General features: G+C 42.7%; 1 protein-coding gene across 2 annotated transcripts in view; it reads right to left on the bottom strand.

The window, feature by feature from the left end:
* The window catches only part of LOC110509680 (ceramide transfer protein), a 37,821-nt gene extending 33,417 nt beyond the window's left edge, over positions 1 to 4,404 (bottom strand). The window contains exons 1-2 of one of the 2 annotated variants that reach the window (XM_036967425.1): positions 3,742 to 4,404; positions 816 to 950 (exon numbers count right to left, since the gene is read on the bottom strand). In XM_036967425.1, coding sequence (XP_036823320.1) covers positions 816 to 950; positions 3,742 to 3,858 — 252 coding nt within the window. In that variant the 5' untranslated portion in view covers positions 3,859 to 4,404. The remainder of the gene's footprint in view (positions 1 to 815; positions 951 to 3,741) is intronic. The other variant, XM_036967427.1, reaches the window with a different exon arrangement.
* Positions 4,405 to 20,448: the final 16,044 nt, after the last annotated feature.

The following is a 20,448-nucleotide window of genomic DNA, read 5'->3' as shown; positions in this document are numbered from 1 at the left end:
CCTTGTCAGCTTGGGGGATCCAATATTGCAACCTTACAGTTAACTAGTCCAACGCAATAACAACCTGCCTCTCTCGTTGCACTCCACAAGGAGACTGCCTGTTACGCGAATGCAGTAAGCCAAGGTAAGTTGCTAGCTAGCATTAAACTTATCTTATAAAAAACAATCGATCATAATCACGAGTTAACTACACATGGTTGATGATATTACTAAATATTATCTAGTGTGTCCTGCGTTGCTTATAATCCGACTGAGCATACAAGCATCTAAGTATCTGACTGAGCCAGACCCCCCTCCATCATTGGGGAACACACATTTTCACACATTTTGGAATTTCTTGGGTGTGTTCATGTGACTCAAACATTACAACAGCAGCAATGGGCTAAAAACCCTAGGTTAAAAACATTAGCTGACATGGGCTAATTGATCTGGACATTTATACAAGTTATAAATAGCTCTAAGGTCTGCAATGACTGACATGACAAGAGGAAAGCTGCTGATGCACTACCATTTCCCCCCCGCCTACCCCCCCACACACAGTACGACCATTTTATTAGCATATGCGCCTAAATATTTTGCTGTGTGACCTGGAATTTTTATTTAGGCGCAACCAATTATTACCTCAAATATTTTTCATTGTGCTCCTAAATTTCTTTACGCTCGCCTACATTTTTCAACTTAAACGCACGCCTTGTAGTAAAAATGTTCCTTTTTTCCCCTCCCCCTTCTTTTTTTAAAGGTCAGGGTAGAACCCTGCTAGGGGGCCCGCCTCAGTTTGGGAACCACTGGTCTATAGAACAGGGTAGCATACTCACAGTGATGACAGCCTTGCTGAGACACAGGGACCCTCTGCAGCCGAACTCTCTCTCGTCCTGAGACTTGTAGTAGCTCAGAGTGTTGTTCTTCAGGACCACCCAGCGATCCTGCCAGCCGTGGATGTAGTTAGTCCACTGAAGGGAGAGAAAGTACAATTTCAAAAAAGTTACCTCACTATGAGGGAGGAATTTACAAAGTGATAATGTTATAATGAGGATGCGCACAATAGTCTGGGACACATTAGCTGGCTACAACAGAAACACTTACAATTCAAGCAATATGAGAAAACCCCCCCATTAAATGAGACATTTGAATTGGATGAAAACAACCATTTCAAATCACACAACGGGTAGTAGGTGATGAAACACTAGGAAGGGAGAGTCGTGATTAGGATAGCCAGTGGAACACACAAACCATAAACTTACTGTGCCTTGAGCTCATTGGCTAAGTCTATAACATCCACATTCATATCCGATTCTTAACAAAATGTTTTGATGCAATCTTCTACTGTGGCAACAATCTGAGGTTACAATCTGCGGCACGCACTCACACAATCTCTTTCTCTCACACACACACAGCTGTATAAAAACAAGAGAATATAAGGAATGTAATGTTCATCCATCTAAAACTCATGTATCATGTGTAAGGGGCTCACTATGACCGTGCAAGCGAGTTTAGAATGACGATGTGCAATAATCTCCCAAGCCATAGAAATAGAATGGTTATCCCCATTCAACTCAATGATGGCATAATGGGAAGACTGACGGCCATTGTTATGTGCACCCATACTAGGCTAGGTCTAAAATATACGGGTTAAGACAACGTAATAATTCCATTTTGCAGCGTTAGAAAATACATTTATTGGACCTTTATTGATAACTACTAGCAACGCTGCTAACTAGCAACGCTGGTACCAGTTTTGCAGAGTTATGGTATATTAGAATCCCATTGTCATCTTTCAACTAGCCCATAGGAGCAAAGCAGGAAGTAAAAGCAGAAAGCGCACCCATCAATCTGTGCTGTGATTTGTTGAAGCAACACAAATTACATTAAATGCACTATACAAAAATACAACTGCAAAGATTTTACAGTTCATAAGGAGAAGAAATAAATAAAAATCAGTCAATTGGATTTCAGACTGGGAATACAGATATGCATCTGTTGGTCATACATACACCTTAAAAAAAAAAAAAATGGGTGTCAATCATTAAACCAGTCAGTATCTAGTGACCACCATTTGCCTCATGCTGTGGGACACATCGCCTTCGCATAGAGTTGATCAGACTTGATTGTGGCCTGCGGAATGTTGTCCCTCTCCTCTTCAATGGATATTGGCGGGAACTGGAACACGCTGTCGTACATGTCGATCCAGAGCATCCCAAACATGCTCCATGGGTGACATGTCTGGTGAGTATGCAGGCTATGGAAGAACCGTGGCGATTTTCAGCTTCCAGGAATTGTGTACAGATCCTTGCGACATGGGCCGTGCATTATCACGCTGAAACATGAGGTGATGGTAGCGGATTAATGGGCCTCAGGATCTCGTCACAGTATCTCTGTGCATTCAAATTGCAATTGTTTTCCTTATGCCTGTCCATACCATAACCCCAGCATGGGGCACTCTGTTCACAATGTTGACATCAGCAAACCGCTCGCCCACACGACGCCATACACGCTGTCTGCCATCTGCCTGGTACAGTTGAAACTGGGATTCATCAGTGAAGAGCACACTTCTCCAGCGGCCAATGAAGGTGAGCATTTACCCTCTGAAGTCAGTTACGACGCCGAACTGCAGTCAGGTCAAGACCCTGGTGAGGACGACGAGAACCAGATGAACTTCCCTGAGACTGTGTCTGACAGTTTGTGCATTAATTCTGTGTTTGTGCAAACCCACAGATATATTAGCTGTCTGGGTGGCTGGTCTCAGACGATCCCGCAGGTGAAGCCGGATGTGGAGGTCTTGGGCTGGCTACGTTATACATGGCCTGTAGTTGTGAGGCCGGTTGAACGTACTGCCAAATTCTCTAAAATGACATTGGAGGCAGCTTATGGTTGAGAAATTAACATTCAATTCTCTGGCAACAGATCTGGTGGACATTCCTGGAGTCAGCATACCAATTGTACACTCCCTGAAAACATGATACATCTTGTGGCATTGTGTTGTGACAAAACTGTACATTTTAGAGTGGCCTTTTGTCCCCAGCACAAGGTGCACCTGTGTATTGATCATGCCATTAAATCAGCTTATTGCCATACCACACCTGTCAGGTGAATGGATTATCTTGGCAAAGGAGAAATGCTCACTAACAGATATATAAACACATTTGTGCTAAACATTTCAGAGAAATAAGCTTTTGTGCTTATGGAACATTTCTGGGATCTTTTATTTCAACTCATGAAACATGGGACCAACACTTTACATGCTGCGTTTATAGTTCAGTATACATTCCATTGCATGAGCCACATTAGTTAGCATAATTTGAATGAACATTCTACATTACCATGGAAATACCAGGCAGCCATTGCAAGTGTACCCATGAGTTTACCAGTCAAATTGTCAGGGTTAGAGATTCCAAACCCGTTGTATTAATTACATGTTTCTGCTCTTAACATGCTTGGGTTAGCAGGTCAGGCATACAATCTCTTTAGAATGACAACCCCACACAGTTTTAAATTAGATCAATCAGGCAATAACTGATTCTATAAGGCTTAGTTAGCTATTGAAAACATTTCATGTGACGCCTTTCAGCGGTTACATTTCGACCACAGTTGGCTCTGTGCGAGCAGAGGGGGAAACCAACACTGCTTCGTGGAACTAGCCCACATCCGTACTGGCGAAATACCCTCAAATCATCAACCTGTTTAATTTTTGTATCTTATGAAGAGGGGGAGTGAGCCTAAAACCAGCTTAGACGTTAAAGTTACCTTGCTGATGATTCCACCGAGCTCGGCGACACCAACAACTGGCTGCCCGACTCCCGATTCCGACGTCTCCACGTCTTCATCGGAACCCGAAGAATTCCAGCTCTGGTTATCCGACATTGTTGTTTAACTAGCTATCTTGCTAACAAGCTAATGTTATCCAACAACCAATGGAATAAATACAGATATAAAAAATAAAAAATCGAAAGTCAAATAATGACAGCGCAATATCACCCGCGTGACACCTCGGCGTTAGGAAAGACACATATAGCTATAAAAATGCCCTAAATAATTATTTCATCGCTAGTGTTCGTCCAAATTGGCTCTTCACCTGGCAGGCTCAGTGACAGTATGTCTCACCAGACTGTAACGTCAGATTAGCTGAGGTGTTGCACAGGACTGGAGCCAGTAATGAATCGCACCCGCCCCTTTTATGTTGCTTCTTCTAGCGGCAAACGGACCCGTTTGAAATACTCAAAACACGAGTAGCTCGTTTAAATAAAGAATGTCGATCTTCGAACTGATTTGGTAATGTAATCCCTACTTTACTGCGACAAAAAAAAACGCTCTATACCAGTAGATATGTATTTCTATTGCGGCTGACAGCTCTACCAAGCACCATGTACACGCCTGTAGAACCCGAGTGGAGCGTGTTAGGGCTTGGGTGGAAGGGGCGCTGGCTGCTGGGGTGACGTCACTTAAACTATTCCCGAAAAATAAAGCAAGCCCCTCCTTCGTGTACTACATACAGTAATTATTATTATTATTATTATTATTATAATTTGTTTTATTTATTCACATTTACTTAACCAGGAACAAGTTCTCATTTACAACTGCGACCTGGCCAAGATAAAGCAAAGCAGTGCGACAAAAAAACAACAACACAGAGTTACACATGGAATAAACAAAAGTACAGTCAATAACACTATAGGAAAATCTATATACAGTGTGTGCAAATGGAGTAAGGAGGTAAGGCAATAAATAGGCCATAGTAGCGAAGTAATTACAATTTAGCTAATTAACACTGGAGTGCTAGATGTGCAGATGATGATGTGCAAGTAGAAATACTGGTGTGCAAAAGAGCAACAAAGTAAATAAAAACAATATGGGGATGAGGTAGGTTGTTGGAAGGGCGATTTACAAATCAAATCAAATTGTATTTGTCACATACACATGGTTAGTAGATGTTAATGCGAGTTTCGCGAAATGCTTGTGCTTCTAGTTCCGACCATGCAGTAATATCTAACAAGTAATCTAACCTAACAATTTCACAACAACTACCTCATACACACAAGTGTAAATGAATGAATAAGAATATGTACATAAAAATATATGAATGAGTGATGGCCGAACGGCATAGGCAAGATGCAGTAGATGGCATAGAGTACAGTATATACATATGAGATGAGTAATGTAGGGTATGTAAACATTATATAGTGGCATTGTTTAAAGTGGCTTGTGAAACATTTATTACATCAATTTTCCCATTATTAAAGTGGCTAGAGTTGAGTCAGTGTGTTGGCAGCAGACACTCAATGGGCTATGTACAGCTGCAGCGATCAATAGATATGGCCTAAATAGCATGGCATATCATGTCAATGACTATATACACATTATTTCTCATTCACATGCCATGTTCCTTTGATCTTATGTGTCTATTATAGGGCAGACAAACAAACATATCTGCCAAGAGGTCTGGATTTTCATGGCACAGGTGGGAGTGACTATCCCAGAGGGTCACCTGGTCAAGGGTCAAGCTCTAGTTAGCTATTTGCTACAATCTCAATGAACAAACAGGTTTTGTAAATTAAAATGTCACTTGAGATCAGTATGATCCAGTATGAATGGAACAGTACACCACTATTTGTTGATGACAGTACATTAGTGTGTATGTGTTTCAGTAACAACCCAATTAGAACAGACACACTGAGGAAACCTTCACCTACCTGTATAATACCTGTGTTGTCATATAAGTGGGAAAATAGTGATTTATGTGGGCCTAGTAATCAATCAACCAGTCACATTTATTTGTAAAGCTTTTTTTACATCAGCAGATGTCACAAAGTGCTTATGCAGAAACCCAGCCTAAAACCCCAAACAGCAAGCAATGCAGATGTAGAAGCACACACACACACACAAATAGCCTACCCAACGACAACATCCCTTACTCAATTCTTAAAGCTCTCCCTCTAACAGTCAATGACATCCCCAAAGCCCCAACTTCATTCATCTTCTTGTCGCACCCCCTCCCTCTCTGTCCCTTCCTCACTCTACCAGTCATATTGGTAAGAACACATGAGCTGACTCAAAGGAGAGTTTTATTATAAGTCACAGTCATGTGACAATCCATGCTCGCTCGGGCTGGGCTGCTATCCCTGTCACACACACATAGTGATATACCTATCCTTATTCTCTCCTCCAGTCTGAGATGAGATGGCCTATGCTATGCTATGCTATGCTATGCTATGCTATGATTTCCAGAATGGCTCAGCTAGATGGGTCCCTCTGATTCTATTCTACATAGAACCATATGTATATCACAGTGGTATAGCACAGTGGTATGCAGCCAAGTGTGTGTACGTGTTTGTGTTTAAATTTCCCAGGAACACTGATCTAGGGTCAGTTTTGTGGACTTCAAACGGACATCATTTAGAGAGGATAAACTGATCCATGTTCTGAGCCTGAGGGCATTCTCCTCTACTAGCAGGTCACCATGTAACTGTGTCATGGGTTCCATGGCTCTGACTTGGAGCTCAGTGCGATCATGAGACCCGTGAAAGGAAACCACAAGACCTCCATTAGCTGAACACACACACACACACACACACACACACACACACACACACACACACACACACACCTCTGTTAGCCAAACAACAATACCATCCCTCTTCACAGGAAGCAGCAGATTGCCTCCAGTTCTGTGGATTCCAGGCAAACCTCAGCATAAATTAGCAACGTTAGTGTTATTATGCTTATATGTATAACTCACGTCAGAGAGTTTGGTAAAATGCAAGCATAATCCCAGTGGTAGTAAAAGTACCCAATTGTCATACTTGAGTAAAAGTAAAGATATGTTACAGTTTTTTAAATTGCTAAGATGCATTGGTCAAAACTGAAGTCACATTGTCAAAACTCTTTACACAGTCAGTGAAACAAAAGTGTATGTGGACCAAACTGTGAATCATTTTTCATTGCTTTCACACAAAATGCATCCAATGACCACATTCTCCGAAATCCATGAACTCTGTTCTCATTCATACTTCACCACCTGCAAAACTATATATTTGCAGCACATGTTTTCAAATGCTAACACACTGTTTCCAAAACTGTTAAACTGTTAAAACACATTCAAAACAGAATGATGGGAAATGTCGTGCATTTCTGCAGTAACTAGATTGAAAAATATAGAAAATCTCAGCGGAATATGGAATCATTCCGAACACAGCTGATTTCAGCTGAAAGCCGACCCATGTGTCCTGTTTTTAGTCTCGTTACCAAACAGACAAAAGAGGACGGCTTCGGAATGATTTAGCTTGGAAACGGATCAAGGAAGACAGGTTTGTGGGAAAAGAAGAGTGGTAGGGAGAGGGAGACAGCGTGGAGGACAAAGGAGAGGAAGACCAAGAGCGGTGGTCACTGGTGAGATAAGGGCCACAATTATTGACCATGTTGTAAACCATGGTCTCTCTTTGAGAGAGGCCGGTTTAAGGGTGCAACCAAATCTGCAGCGCTCAACAGTTGCATCAATAGTACGAATTTTCTGGCAAAACAACAGGTGAGATGTGCATCCTTCAATGATAATTGAACTACATATTACAGTACAATACAGTATGTTCACATTTTTACATGTACTGACATTTTTAAATATATTGATTGTTTTGTGTTTTTCAGTAGGATCCAAAGGTTGCCTCCCACAGGAGGGAGAGGCAGAATATTATCAGATGCGCAGGAAATTGCCATTGTTGACATGGTAATTGGCAACAATAAAATAAAACTGTGGGAAATTCGGGACAGAGTGCTGGCAGGCAGACAATATCACTGTTGGGAATGTGAATACGGTCAGCACAACGAGAAGAGTCCTAGAGAAACATACAATAAGGATGAAGCAGTTGTACACTGCACCCTTTGAGAGAAACAGTGAACATGTGAAAGAACTCTGGTATCAATATGTCCAGGTAAGATGTCTGTTCAATAACCAAACAGGGCACATACCCAGCTATGCATAATGTAAAGTACTGTAAATCTGTGTATTTACTGTATTTTAGAGAGTAATGGAGATGACAGTATGTGCAGTTTGCCTGGCTTTCATCTTTGTGGATGAAGCTGGATTCAACCTGGCAAAAACACGCCGCAGGGTAAGAAATGTGATTGGACAGAGAGCAACCGTGGATGTCCCAGGTCAGAGAGGCGCTAACATCACCATGTGTGCAGCACTCTCTTTCAACCTCTCTTTCGTGTCATCTGAGATTCCCAAAGATTGGAAAGCAGCTGCGGTCATCGCCCTCTTCAAAGGGGGGACACTCTTGACCCAAACTGCTACAGACCTATATCTATCCTACCCTGCCTTTCTAAGGTCTTCGAAAGCCAAGTCAACAAACAGATTACCGACCATTTCGAATCTCACCATACCTTCTCTGCTATACAATCTGGTTTCAGAGCTGGTCATGGGTGCACCTCAGCCACGCTCAAGGTCCTAAACGATATCTTAACCGCCATCGATAAGAAACATTACTGTGCAGCCGTATTCATTGATCTGGCCAAGGCTTTCAACTCTGTCAATCACCACATCCTCATCGGCAGACTCGACAGCCTTGGTTTCTCAAATGATTGCCTCGCCTGGTTCACCAACTACTTCTCTGATAGAGTTCAGTGTGTCAAATCGGAGGGTCTGCTGTCCGGACCTCTGGCAGTCTCTATGGGGGTGCCACAGGGTTCAATTCTTGGACCGACTCTCTTCTCTGTATACATCAATAATGTCGCTCTTGCTGCTGGTGAGTCTCTGATCCACCTCTACACAGACGACACCATTCTGTATACTTCTGGCCCTTCTTTGGACACTGTGTTAACAACCCTCCAGGTAAGCTTCAATGCCATACAACTCTCCTTCCGTGGCCTCCAATTGCTCTTAAATACAAGTAAAACTAAATGCATGCTCTTCAACCGATCTCTGCCTGCACCTGCCCGCCTGTCCAACATCACTACTCTGGACGACTCTGACTTAGAATACACGGACAACTACAAATAGCTAGGTGTCTGGTTAGACTGTAAACTCTCCTTCCAGACCCACATCAAACATCTCCAATCCAAAGTTAAATCTAGAATTTACTTCCTATTTTGCAACAAAGCATCCTTCACTCATGCTGCCAAACATACCCTTGTAAAACGGACCATCCTACCAATCCTCGACTTCGGCGATGTAATTTACAAAATAGCCTCCAATACCCTACTCGAACAAATTGGATGCAGTCTATCACAGTATAATCAGTTTTCTCACCAAAGCCCCATATACTACCCACCATTGCGACCTTTACGCTCTCGTTGGCTGACCCTCGCTTCATACTCGTCGCCAAACCCACTGGCTCCATGTCATCTACAAGACCCTGCTAGGTAAAGTCCCCCCTTATCTCAGCTCGCTGGTCATCATAGCATCACCCACCTGTAGCACGCGCTCCAGCAGGTATATCTCTCTGGTCACCCCCAAAACCAATTCTTTCTTTGGCCGCCTCTCCTTCCAGTTCTCTGCTGCCAATGACTGGAACGAACTACAAAAATCTCTGAAACTGGAAACACTTATCTCCCTCACTAGCTTTTAGCACCAACTGTCAGAGCAGCTCACAGATTACTGCACCTGTACATAGCCCACCTATAATTTAGCCCAAACAAGTACCTCTTTCCCTACTGTATTTATTTATTTATTTTGCTCCTTTGCACCCCATTATTTTTATTTCTACTTTGCACATTCTCCCACTGCAAATCTACCATTCCAGTGTTTTACTTGCTATATTGTATTTACTTTGCCAACATAGCCTTTTTTTGTTGCCTTTTTACCTCCCTTATCTCACCTCATTTGCTCACATCGTATATAGACTTGTTTCTACTGTATTATTGACTGTATGTTTGTTTTACTCCATGTGTAACTCTGTGTCGTTGTATGTGTCGAACTGCTTTGCTTTATCTTGGCCAGGTCGCAATTGTAAATGAGAACTTGTTCTCAACTTGCCTACCTGGTTAAATAAAGGTGAAATAAATAAATAAAAATAAAATCAACTGTCCAATGATTGTTTGCTGTTACAGAAACATACAGACAGGCTCTTTTCTTTTCTGGATGACCTGCATAATCAAATCAAATCAAATGTATTGATTTATATAGCCCTTCTTACATCAGCTGATATCTCAAAGTGCTGTACAGAAACCCAGCCTAAAACCCCAAACAGCAAGCAATGCAGGCGTAGAAGCAACTCATCGACTTGTGCCAGCTGAAGAGAGAGGGGCAAGAAACTCCCCTACCTTCGTTGTTGTGTGGGATAATGTGGCATTCCACCACTGCAGTCAGACTGGCTTGCTGCACATCCCAGGACGTCAGTACTATTCCTGCCTCCACACTCCCCCCTTCCTAAACCACATAGAGGAGTTTTTCTCTGCGTGGAGGTGGAAGGTTTATGACCACCATCCACATGACCAGATGTCCTCACTGGACTTGAATGCGGGGTGTGGAGACATTCCAGAAGATACTTTCCAAGATGCATCTCCAGAGACGACAAAAGATGTGATGTTGATGTGAACTTGTGGCCAAATGCAGGAGAGGGAGAACTAGAACCCTCACAGTACTGTACAGTATGAGTGATTATATTATACATGTTGATGAGAACTAGAACCCTCACAGTACTGTACAGTATGAGTGATTATATTATACATGTTGATGAGAACTAGAACCCTCACAGTACTGTACAGTATGAGTGATTATACTATACATGTTGATGAGAACTAGAACCCTCACAGTACTGTACAGTATGAGTGATTATACTATACGTGTTGATGAGAACTAGAACCCTCACAGTACTGTACAGTATGAGTGATTATACTATACATGGTGATGAGAACTAGAACCCTCACAGTACTGTACAGTATGAGTGATTATACTATACATGTTGATGAGAACAAGAACCCTCACAGTACTGTACAGTATGAGTGATTATACTATACATGGTGATGAGAACAAGAACCCTCACAGTACTGTACAGTATGAGTGATTATACTATACATGGTGATGAGAACTAGAACCCTCACAGTACTGTACAGTATGAGTGATTATACTATACGTGTTGATGAGAACTAGAACCCTCACAGTACTGTACAGTATGAGTGATTATACTATACATGTTGATGAGAACAAGAACCCTCACAGTACTGTACAGTATGAGTGATTATACTATACATGGTGATGAGAACTAGAACCCTCACAGTACTGTACAGTATGAGTGATTATACTATACATGGTGATGAGAACTAGAACCCTCACAGTACTGTACAGTATGAGTGATTATACTATACAAGTTGATGTTTTTTTTTGTTTATTATTATTGCAGCCCTGTAATTTCAGGATTTTTAAATTTTTCACAAGTAAATTACTTTTTGCAAAGATATAGAACAAATAAAGGCTATTGAAGCAAATTGCTGCATTCCTGATTGTCACGAATACCACCGAAGGTGGCTCCCCTTCCTGTTCGGGTGGCGCTCAGCGATCGTCGTCGCCGGTCTACTAGTTGCCACCGATCCCTTATTCCTTTTCGTTTGTTTTTGTCTAATTGTTTTCACCTATTCCTTGTTGGGGTTTTGGGATGGGTGTTATTTAAGTTTGTTTAGCCTGCTGGTGTTTGTGCGGGCTTGTTGTTGTTTTTGTTACTTTTGTGGTCATTGTTGTCTTTTGGGTTTTCACTGTCCGGGTTTTGTAACTAAGGTTTTGGGTTTGTTTGCACCTGTGTTTAGGGCTTCACCCATGTTTGGACCTGTTACTTTGTAGAGGATATTAAAGCGTTTTTTTCCCGTTTACTTTTGCTGTCTGCGTCTGACCCCACACCCATCACTCACCCACCGTTACACCGATTCATTCTTGTTACATATACTTTAGTACAGTCAATAAAGTGAAATACTGATTTATGTGAAAAATCATTCAAAATTCAAAGAGAAGAGTGTTTTTTTAGGTTGGTGTGTTATGAGTGTTGCATGCTTTGTGAGAATTGTTGTCAGTGTTATGGTTGAACAAGCTTATTTTGAAACTTATATCAAGAGTTTTGGTGGTTTGAGGGAGTTTTGAAAAGTGGATTCAGTATTGACAGATGTTTGTTAGCAATTGAAAAAAACTGTGATAGATAATAACTAACAGAAAATGACTCAAGTGAAAGTCACCCAGTAAAATACAACTTGAGTAAACGTCTAAAAGTATTTGGTTTTAAATATACTTAATTATCAAAAGTAAAAATATAATCATTTCAAATTCCTTATATTAAGCAAACCAGACGGCACCATTTTCTTGTTTATTAAATGATGGATTGCCAGGGGCACACCAACACTCAGACATAATTGACAAACAAAGCATTTGTGTAGTGAGTCTGCCAGATTAGGGGCAGAGGGATGACCAGGGATGTTCTCTTAATACGTGCTTGAATTGGACCATTTTCCTGTCCTGCTAAGCATTCAAAATGCAACGAGTACTTTTAGGGGTCAGGGAAAATGTATGGAGTAAGGAGGTACATTATTTTCGTTAGGAATGTAGTAAAGTAAAAAAATAAAAATAGTAAAGTACAGATACCAAACAAAATGACTATTTCAAGTAGTAATTGAAATATTTTTAATTAAGTACTTTACACAACTGCCTAATCCTTTACTCAGGTATTACATGTTACAGGTCACGACATCCTAATCAGACGCTCAAAATGCACCTGTTTATATATTTTAGATAGGTGCCCCACTAGCGCCATCTCGGGGTTGGCATTATGCCTATTTATCTTAACATTTTCCTTTTCATGTATAATTAGCTCGAGCACGTCATACCATTTTAATACCACAGTGAAAATACCTATTTACATTATCTACACTTAATTAAAACCAAAACATAATACGTTTTTTTTTATTGTTCATCCCTTAAGGGACATAGTCCCCGTACCGCAGGGGCGGTCTTATGTTAGCCCTTGTCCTAGTGTGTTGCACTAGTAGCATATTGTGCACCTCTGGGATGTTGTGCACCTCTGGGATGTTGGGCACCTCTGGGATGTTGGGCACCTCTGGGATGTTGGGCACCTCTGGGATGTTGGGCACCTCTGGGATGTTGGGCACCTCTGGGATGTTGGGCACCTCTGGGATGTTGGGCACCTCTGGGATGTTGGGCACCTCTGGGATGTTGGACACCTCTGGGATGTTGGGCACCTCTGGGATGTTGGGCACCTCTGGGAGCCTTAGGGCCTCTCCTTCCTCTTCCACAGCCTCTTGAAATTGTGGAGGCACGGTCGGCAGAGAACTGCTCTGCCCTCATTATGTGTCCTGCCCACAGCGGAGCACTCTGATAGCTTGGCCTTGTTTTATTACAGGCAGATGTTTTGCATGCTGGCCATAAAAATGTTTTGACTTGGCCTGATGTGCACGTTTGTGGGCCTGACCATCCCTAATGACCTTTGGTGCGAGGAGCTTGGGAGTTGTTGGCGACAGAGAGCGAGTGCATCTAGACATTAAGCGCTGTACTGGACTGCTGCTGAAGCCCTCTGTGGGAGTATTTCTCCACGCCAAAATGGCTTACCACACATCTGTGCCTTCCTGCATAGCCTTTGTGATGAGAGTCTTTGCTATTTTCACTGCTGACCTCCGCCTCACCATTACTACGACTGTGGTGTGGTGAAGAGGGCACATGATGGAACTCCCAGGCTTTTGCAAACAAAGCAAAGTCTTGACTCGTGAACTGGGGCCCATTATCCGTCACTATACCACTGTCAGGTATGCCATATCTGCTGCTAAACTGCTGCTTATAACAGTCGATGATGCAAGCGGCTGTTGTGTCAATCACTTTCTCCACCTCCCAAAAATCGGAATAGTTGTCCACCATAATCACAAAAGGAACGTTCTTTACTGTGAACAGATCCATTCCCTCTTTAGGACGTGCTGGTACTGTACGTCATGTGGCTGCAGCGTTTCCTTTTGCTGCTTTGGTAGATTAGCATTACATATGCTGCACACAGCCACAAAATGTTTCATTTCCTGGGTCATGTTGGGCCAGAATACTGAGTCTCTGGCTTTCCTGAGACTGGCTTCGACCCCTGAGTGCCCTGCATGGATACGAGACAGAATCATTGGGCGTGGAGTTTCTGGCACTACCAATGTGTCGCCTTTGTAGACGACCTCTTCCTGCGTTGTGAGTTCGTCTTAGTCCCTCACCAGGATGGGCGTAATCTTTCTTGTGTCCGGCCAGCCTCTTAGGATAAAAGACTGAAGCATTCGAGGTGTCTTTGTCCTCTGCTGAATGAGCTTTGATAGCATCCCGTGTCTGCGGGGAGATGTTTTCATCAGTAGCATGGTTCACATCTTCAAACTCAGCTTGTACAGCGTATACCCGTCTAATTTGTCTAATTTGTCCGATATTGCGGGTGACTTGTTGGTAGTGCTGCTCTAGACAATAAATCTGCAATGTGAAGCTCTATTCCTTTTTTGCATACTACCTGTGGTCAATAATTCTGAAGCTTTTGCATCATCCTTTGAAGTCGCTTTAGGGTAGACAGAAGAGTTTTTTTTAAGATAACCTAAAGTGGCTTGTGATCAGTGTGCACCGTGATAAAGTCCCTACCATGAAGATATTGATCAAAACGCTCACAGGTTAACACTATGACTAGGCACTCCTTTTCAATTAGTGCATATCCTTAAAGTGGCCAATGATATCAAGTCCGTAGGTAGGCAGCCGCCTCTGTGCTAGTGCTAAATGTATGACCATATTAGAGAAACATATTTCCCTCAGATTACACAGATCCACAGAGAATTTGAAAACAAATCAAAATGTTAGAAAACTCATATCTATTTGGTGAAATACCAGTGTGCCATCACAGCAGCAAGATGTGTGACCCGTTGCCACAAGAAAAGAGCAACCAGTGAAGAACAAACACCATTGTAAATACATCCCATATTTATGCTTATTTATTTTACCTTTTGTACTTCAAATCAAATTGAAATGAAAACTATTGGCACATCATTACAACACTGTATATACAGTGCCTTGCGAAAGTATTCGGCCCCCTTAAACTTTGCGACCTTTTTCCACATTTCAGGCTTCAAACATAAAGATATAAAACTGTATTTTTTTGCGAAGAATCAACAACAAGTGGGACACAATCATGAAGTGGAACGACATTTATTGGATATTTCAAACTTTTTTAACAATTGGGCGTGCAAAATTATTCAGCCCCCTTAAGTTAATACTTTGTAGCGCCACCTTTTGCTGCGATTACAGCTGTAAGTCGCTTGGGGTATGTCTCTATCAGTTTTGCACATTGAGAGACTGAATTGTTTTCCCATTCCTCCTTGCAAAACAGCTCGAGCTCAGTGAGGTTGGATGGAGAGCATTTGTGAACAGCAGTTTTCAGTTCTTTCCACAGATTCTCGATTGGATTCAGGTCTGGACTTTGACTTGGCCATTCTAACACCTGGATATGTTTATTTTTGAACCATTCCATTGTAGATTTTGCTTTATGTTTTGGATCATTGTCTTGTTGGAAGACAAATCTCCGTCCCAGTCTCAGGTCTTTTGCAGACTCCATCAGGTTTTCTTCCAGAATGGTCCTGTATTTGGCTCCATCCATCTTCCCATCAATTTTAACCATCTTCCCTGTCCCTGCTGAAGAAAAGCAGGCCCAAACCATGATGCTGCCACCACCATGTTTGATAGTGTGTTCAAGGTGATGAGCTGTGTTGCTTTTACGCCAAACATAACGTTTTGCATTGTTGCCAAAAAGTTCAATTTTGGTTTCATCTGACCAGAGCACCTTCTTCCACATGTTTGGTGTGTCTCCCAGGTGGCTTGTGGCAAACTTTAAATGACACTTTTTATGGATATCTTTAAGAAATGGCTTTCTTCTTGCCACTCTTCCATAAAGGCCAGATTTGTGCAATATACGACTGATCGTTGTCCTATGGACAGTCTCCCACCTCAGCTGTAGATCTCTGCAGTTCATCCAGAGTGATCATGGGCCTCTTGGCTGCATCTCTGATCAGTCTTCTCCTTGTATGAGCTGAAAGTTTAGAGGGACGGCCAGGTCTTGGTAGATTTGCAGTGGTCTGATACTCCTTCCATTTCAATATTATCGCTTGCACAGTGCTCCTTGGGATGTTTAAAGCTTGGGAAATCTTTTTGTATCCAAATCCGGCTTTAAACTTCTTCACAACAGTATATCGGACCTGCCTGGTGTGTTCCTTGTTCTTCATGATGCTCTCTGCGCTTTTAACGGACCTCTGAGACTATCACAGTGCAGGTGCATTTATACGGAGACTTGATTACACACAGGTGGATTGTATTTATCATCATTAGTCATTTAGGTCAACATTGGATCATTCAGAGATCCTCACTGAACTTCTGGAGAGAGTTTGCTGCACTGAAAGTAAAAGGGCTGAATAATTTTGCACGCCCAATTTTTCAGTTTTTGATTTGTTAAAAAAGTTTGAAATATCCAATAAATGTTGTTCCACGTGATTGTGTCCCACTTGTTGTTGATTCTTCACAAAAAAATACAGTTTTATATCTTTATGTTTGAAGCCTGAAATGTGGCAAAAGGTCGCAAAGTTCAAGGGGGCCGAATACTTTCGCAAGGCACTGTAGATAGCCATAATATGACATTTGAAATGTCTCTATTCCTTTGGAACTTTTGTGAGAATAATGTTTACTGTGCATTTTTTAAATTGTTTATTTCACTTTTGTTTATCTATTTCACTTGCTTCGGCAATGTAAACATAATGTATGTTTCCCATGCCAATAAAGCCTTTTGAATTGAATTGAGAGGGGGGAAGACAGAGAGAGCGAGAGCGAGACAGAAAGAAAGGAGCAGTGCAAGCCAGGGGGAGTTTCTGCAATCCAAAAACGATTTTCAGACCAGAGTTCATGGTAGAAGAGCGAGACACACTCTCCAAATTCTGAAGGTCAGCTCTAGTTTTTGTGAGACTAAAAATCCTCCCAAAATCTAATAATACTGATAGTACTGATACTGATAGTATAGCCAACGGGAGTGCTCGTAAATGACCTGCTGTGTAGAAGTAGAGTGGATGAGAGTAAGAATCTAAATCAATCACCATGAGTTACAAATCAACCTGGACTCCCTGGCATTGTTATTCAGTTATGAGCTGGGAGCCAAGAGGCAGCAGGTTGATTCAATCACACCCCCACTCTTATTGCATATTCCTCATTTGCTGGCTGTTGGTCCCAGTGTGTGTGTGTGTGTGTTCACACACTCCTCCTGCTCAATGACTCACACCCAGCGGGTGTTAAAGGTTCTTTAACCCTCCCTAAACAATCACAGCATGGAGGAGAACCTCACACCAACCCTCCTCAGGCACTTCTTATGCCCCTTACTCCTAAGAGATATTATTTAGTTCTCACACTGGTGGGATGGTGCTGTTCTGTTGTTGATGTAATCATTGATAGTGAGTGAGTCTATATACCTTGAGCAGGAACGTGAGCGATACTGTCCATCTCCTTCATCGGTGTGAGATGTGTGCATTTGGTTATCAGTGCTTCGTTTTTCCTGTAGCCTATGACTAGTCGAAAGGTTGTGTGTTTGTTTGTGTGTGTATTTTTGGATCTCAGCAAGTTACAACAGCTGTGGCAGTAATCCTGCATAGGCACACTGACATCACTGAGCTGACTGACTTGGCAAGACGGTGGGATGGAATAAAACCTTGTTGCACTGTGTGTGTGTGTGTGTGTGTGTGTGTGTGTGTGTGTGTGTGTGTGTGTGCGCGCGTTGTGTGCACGTGGCCTCATTGCCCAATATGAAGACACCAAATGTTACCCAGTCAGAATCACAGGGATAATCTATGTCTCCATAGCACACCACGGTGAATCAGAGCACTTCAAAATGTTCCTCTCATTGTAATTTACAGCCAGCCATCCTCATCATTATGTGATAATGCAACTGGATTAACATAATCCATTTGAGAGCAGCTGGGTTAGATTTCTTTTCTAGAGCCACAGCATCTGCCTAATTTCTAGAAAAATGTTGTGGAATCTCCCTTTCCGTTGTACCTCCTGTGATGTATTATGTGTATTGTATACGACACAGCAGTAGAGACAGGAAATACAGCCATCTATAATATCCTTATCTTCAGCAACATACCCCCCTCCCCCTTCCCCACATTTTCTGTCTTTCTCCAGCACTTTTCATCCCTACGTTTATCACTCTCTCCCTCTCTCTCTCTGTTTACTGACGATGGCAAGGCTGTCTGTCGGCCTCATTCATCCCACACACACACACACTTTATTTATCCTCTGCTGCCGTTGGCAACGGGCAGGCCGTTGCTAGTGCGACCAGCCAAACGGAGCGGCCGGTCGGTCAGACAGGGACAAGTATAGAATTTCCCAAGGGAGGGAGGTGAGCATGTAGGGACAGGTGTGCGTTTGTGTATGTCTGTGTGGGGAGAGGGGCAGAGGCTGGGGATGGCTGCTACGGTGGCATAGGAAAGCCAATTCTGAACCCCAATTCTGAACAAACCATAATTTGCCTTCTGTCCACTCAGACTAGCCAATCAGATCCACTTCTGTGGACTCATACATTATGGATCCTTGATAGTAATTTCCACATCTCCATCATTGTTGAGAGGAATGTTTGGCCAATATTACTCCAATGTCTGACCAGGGCCAGTCTGGGCAGGGGACGCAAAGGACCCTAATTTTCTCTTCATCTCTTTTGTGTTGTTTGGAGATGGCCTTAGATTGCTGCTCCATGGGGGCCAGAGAGAGAAAGAACGAGATACATGGTTTCAATCTCCACTGGTGAAGGGCCTCTCTTTCTCTGCTGACTGGTGAAGGGCCTCTCTTTCTCTGCTGACTGGTGGAGGGCCTCTCTTTCTCTGCTGACTGGTGGAGGGCCTCTCTTTCTCTGCTGACTGGTGGAGGGCCTCTCTTTCTCTGCTGACTGGTGGAGGGCCTCTCTTTCTCTGCTGACTGGTGGAGGGACTCTCTTTCTCTGCTGACTGGTGAAGGGCCTCTCTTTCTCTGCTGACTGGTGAAGGGCCTCTCTTTCTCTGCTGACTGGTGAAGGGCCTCTCTTTCTCTGCTGACTGGTGGGGGGCCTCTCTTTCTCTGCTGACTGGTGAAGGGCCTCTCTTTCTCTGCTGACTGGTGGAGGGCCTCTCTTTCTCTGCTGACTGGTGGAGGGCCTCTCTTTCTCTGCTGACTGGTGGAGGGCCTCTCTTTCTCTGCTGACTGGTGGAGGGCCTCTCTTTCTCTGCTGACTGGTGAAGGGCCTCTCTTTCTCTGCTGACTGGTGGAGGGCCTCTCTTTCTCTGCTGACTGGTGGAATCAATCCCTTTTTTGTCCACCAGTCTGCCTGCCTTGAGTATTACAGGCCTAAACCTGTCGTTTTTCATTTAGGCCAAAAATGTCATTTGTTTGCTGTGTTGTCTTGCAGTATTACTTAACGTCCTCGATGCAAACATCATTTATTATTTGGAGTGGATTTCATTAACACAGGCCTCCTTTTCACTTTGTCATGTAGGCCAGTAGTGAGGAGTGAATGCAATGTTGTTGATCGTCTGTATTTTCAAATATTGGTCGTGGCAGCATCATTTTATGGGTATTCTTATCACCTGCAGACACCGGGGAGTTTGTCAGGATCAAAATAAAGATGAGGAGCAAAGCCCAGGTAAAAAAATTTACGAAAACCCGCCGTCGTCGTCTGAAAACCCTGGGATAGAATTACAATTTTCAGCAGGACAATTACGCAAATTTGAGTGCCAAAGACACACCAGAATGCTTTCCAATTGTCGTCGGGTGTACCTGAATGTGCCCGTCATAGTCCTGACTTAAATCTGCTTGAAAATCAGAAACAAGGTTTGAATATCGCTGTCCATCAATGATTCCCAACCAAATTGACTAAACATGAGAAATTTTGACAAAGACAATGGATATAAACGTCCCTTTTTCAGGACATAATTAGTAAAAATCCAAATAACTACACAGATCTTCATTGTAAAGGGTTTAAACACTGTTTTCCATGCTTGTTCAATGAACCATAAACAATTAATTTGGACTGAGGGCTTGTAGGCCTGTTGTAAGGCAGGTCCTCACCAGACATCACCGGAAACAACGTCGCCTATGGGCACAAACCCACCGTCGCTGGGGGGTTCTATAATTTCTCTTCCACTTTGATAATGTGGAGTAGGTTGTGTATATTAGTAGGAAAAAACATCTAATTGAATCCCTTTAAAGATTTATTTTGAAGGCAGCAACATGTGACTGCGTAAGAGGTGTGTAGACTTTCACCAGCGACTATACGCATTCAGTGTTCCTGCAGTTTGTCATTATGGCTCCTCTGTGGTGATATATGACGTGTGTACGCACATCCACAGGACACACACACACAACGTCAGTACAAAGGTAAGACAATGGCCTTGGCCGCAGTGGGCCTGTTGTTTAGACGTCTTGTCGTTGATCCAGCATCTCTGGCAGCAGCAGCGAGCAGCTCA

Source organism: Oncorhynchus mykiss, chromosome Y (genome assembly GCF_013265735.2).
Source record: "Oncorhynchus mykiss isolate Arlee chromosome Y, USDA_OmykA_1.1, whole genome shotgun sequence".
In the NCBI taxonomy this organism is placed as follows: domain Eukaryota; kingdom Metazoa; phylum Chordata; class Actinopteri; order Salmoniformes; family Salmonidae; genus Oncorhynchus; species Oncorhynchus mykiss.
The sequence above is the reverse complement of the archived record's forward strand: the minus strand, read 5'-3'. Positions and strand labels throughout refer to the sequence as shown.